The following is a 2,238-nucleotide window of genomic DNA, read 5'->3' as shown; positions in this document are numbered from 1 at the left end:
TGTGTTGAACCTCCTTCATGAGGCTGTTAATGACTACTTACACAGACATGCAAAGTAAATGCAAATAATCATTCACAGAATCAGGTAATTAAGTCTGTACTTCCCTATTGTTCTACAAAGTGATTCCCTAATAAGGCTATAGTCTAAAACTCTCATTCGACAATTAACCCTCCATCCTGGGCGTACTCTCTTATACTTGTTCCTTCCTCACACCTAGTGTCCTAAGGAAACTTTCTCTCAGATATTCCTCACCAACATCCTTGAGAACACTGTGTCCCTTAGTGTCAGACTATACTAGGTCAGAAAAAAAATAACATCAGATATGATTATGAAAAACACCTGAGCCTTGGTGAACTCTGAATCAACCTGTAAATGAAAACCTGTGAAACCTGAAAAACCAAGAATATAATAATAAACAATAAAAATCATAATCAGTAAGAATAATTAATCTTTGAAACTCATTTTTCCATTACAGTGGTTAGCACTGTTGCGTCACAGCAAGAACGTTCCTGGTTCGAAACCCAGCAGGGACCTGTTAGATATAAAAAAAATCTATCAAGCAAGTAAAGAGCATCAACAGTATAATTAACTGTATTTTCAAACTGGATTGAGTTACAGAAGTTAGTTAACAGGAGGTATGAAGGACATGATGTCAGACAGCTGCATTAAGGAGGGAGTGTCTTCTCTAGCATTTAATCTCACACCTCAGCTGTGTGTGACACTAAGACAACTGGACATATACAGTGAACATTTTATTCTTTTCAAAACATTGTATCCTTTACTCTAAACACTTTATCAATTTGACGATTGTGTTTTAGAGGATTATCACAAAATGAGCAACACATCTAGTGTAATTGTATTTTCTCTGTCTGGCTTCAATGAAACAGTCAACTACAGAGTCACACTTTTCTCTCTCACTTTATTAAGCTATTGTGTCATTTTAGTAGTAAATGTGTCCATCATTTTAACCATAATCCTGGATGAAAACTTACATGAACCAATGTACATTTGTTTGTGTAACTTGTGCATTAATGAACTTTATGGGACTGCAGGTTTTTACCCTAAATTCACTTCAGATCTTCTGTCTGATATTCAGGTAATATCATATGCAGGATGTCTTTTGCAAATCTATGTTATATATTCCTATGCAAGGGTTGGCTATTCTGTTTTAGCTCTAATGTCTTATGACAGATATGTGGCCATATGTCGACCACTGGAGTATCACTCTGTTATGTCTCTGAGAAGGACTGCAGTGTTAGTCAGTTTGTCCTGGTTTGTACCGTTATGCTGTGAAACTGTAACTGTAATGTTGACATCCACACTGAAATTATGTGGCTCACACATTCAGAAACTCTACTGTGAGAAGTGGTCAATTGTTAAACTTGCTTGTAGTTCAACAACAGCAAATAACATAGTTGGACTGATTCTTATTTCCTTCTATTGTTGCCATGTCCTCTTCATTTTAGGTTCATATGTGCAGCTGGTAAAATCAGCTGTAAAATCCAGAGAGAGCAGGAGAAAGTTTACACAGACATGTGTGCCACATTTATTAAGTTTGTTTAATGTCAGTGCTGCTTTGCTTTTTGATTTCATGTATTCAAGGTATGGATCAGCATCTGTGCCACAGAGTGTAAAGAATTTCATGGCCATAGAATTTCTGTTAATCCCACCTATACTCAACCCTGTTATTTATGGGCTGGTCCTGACTAAAATTCGAGGTAAAATAACATCTTTATGCATGAAGGCAGGTCAAAGGTTTAAATTGAGACTCAAGGCTTTATTTGTGTAACAATGGAGAAATAACTCTGTCTAAACAAAGGGTGTTTTTTTTTAAAATTGCGATTCCCCTGTTGAACCTCCTGTCAGGCTGTTGTAATGTTACTGACCTGAAACAGAAATACGGGATTCCCACAGGGAAAAAGTGTATGTTATAACAACTTTTCATTTTTGTTCTATTCTTACTTTTCTATACCTCATTAACAAGACTATTGTTGAATTTTGGTTGTGGCTAAAAATAATTATTATAGTATTAAAATGTAGAGAAAAACACCAAATCTTAAGCAATAATAAAAAAGAACTGATATTCTTTGGACCCTATCATGATTACAACATGATTATAGTTGTAAAAGTATGATCACCCTATTCTACTGCAATTGAAACTCAAATGTGTTAATACTGCATCAATAGAATGGTACACATATCCACAAAGCATTAAATTTATTCTTAAACTATACCTGT

General features: G+C 35.2%; 1 protein-coding gene across 1 annotated transcript; it reads left to right on the top strand.

Annotated features, from left to right (window-relative positions):
* The first annotated feature begins 832 nt into the window (after positions 1-832).
* LOC113123678 (olfactory receptor 6N2-like) lies at positions 833-1,971 on the top strand. Its single transcript, XM_026295904.1, has one exon. The coding sequence runs from the start codon at positions 833-835 to the stop codon at positions 1,787-1,789; it is 957 nt and encodes a 318-aa protein (XP_026151689.1). The 3' UTR covers positions 1,790-1,971.
* Positions 1,972-2,238: the final 267 nt, after the last annotated feature.

Source organism: Mastacembelus armatus, chromosome 21, assembly GCF_900324485.2.
Source record: "Mastacembelus armatus chromosome 21, fMasArm1.2, whole genome shotgun sequence".
In the NCBI taxonomy this organism is placed as follows: Eukaryota; Metazoa; Chordata; class Actinopteri; order Synbranchiformes; family Mastacembelidae; genus Mastacembelus; species Mastacembelus armatus.
The sequence above is the reverse complement of the archived record's forward strand: the minus strand, read 5'-3'. Positions and strand labels throughout refer to the sequence as shown.

Excerpts from the sequence above, each read along its gene's own strand:
- LOC113123678 (XM_026295904.1), top strand. The coding sequence starts at position 833 with ATGAGCAACACATCTAGTGTAATTGTATTTTCTCTGTCTGGCTTCAAT.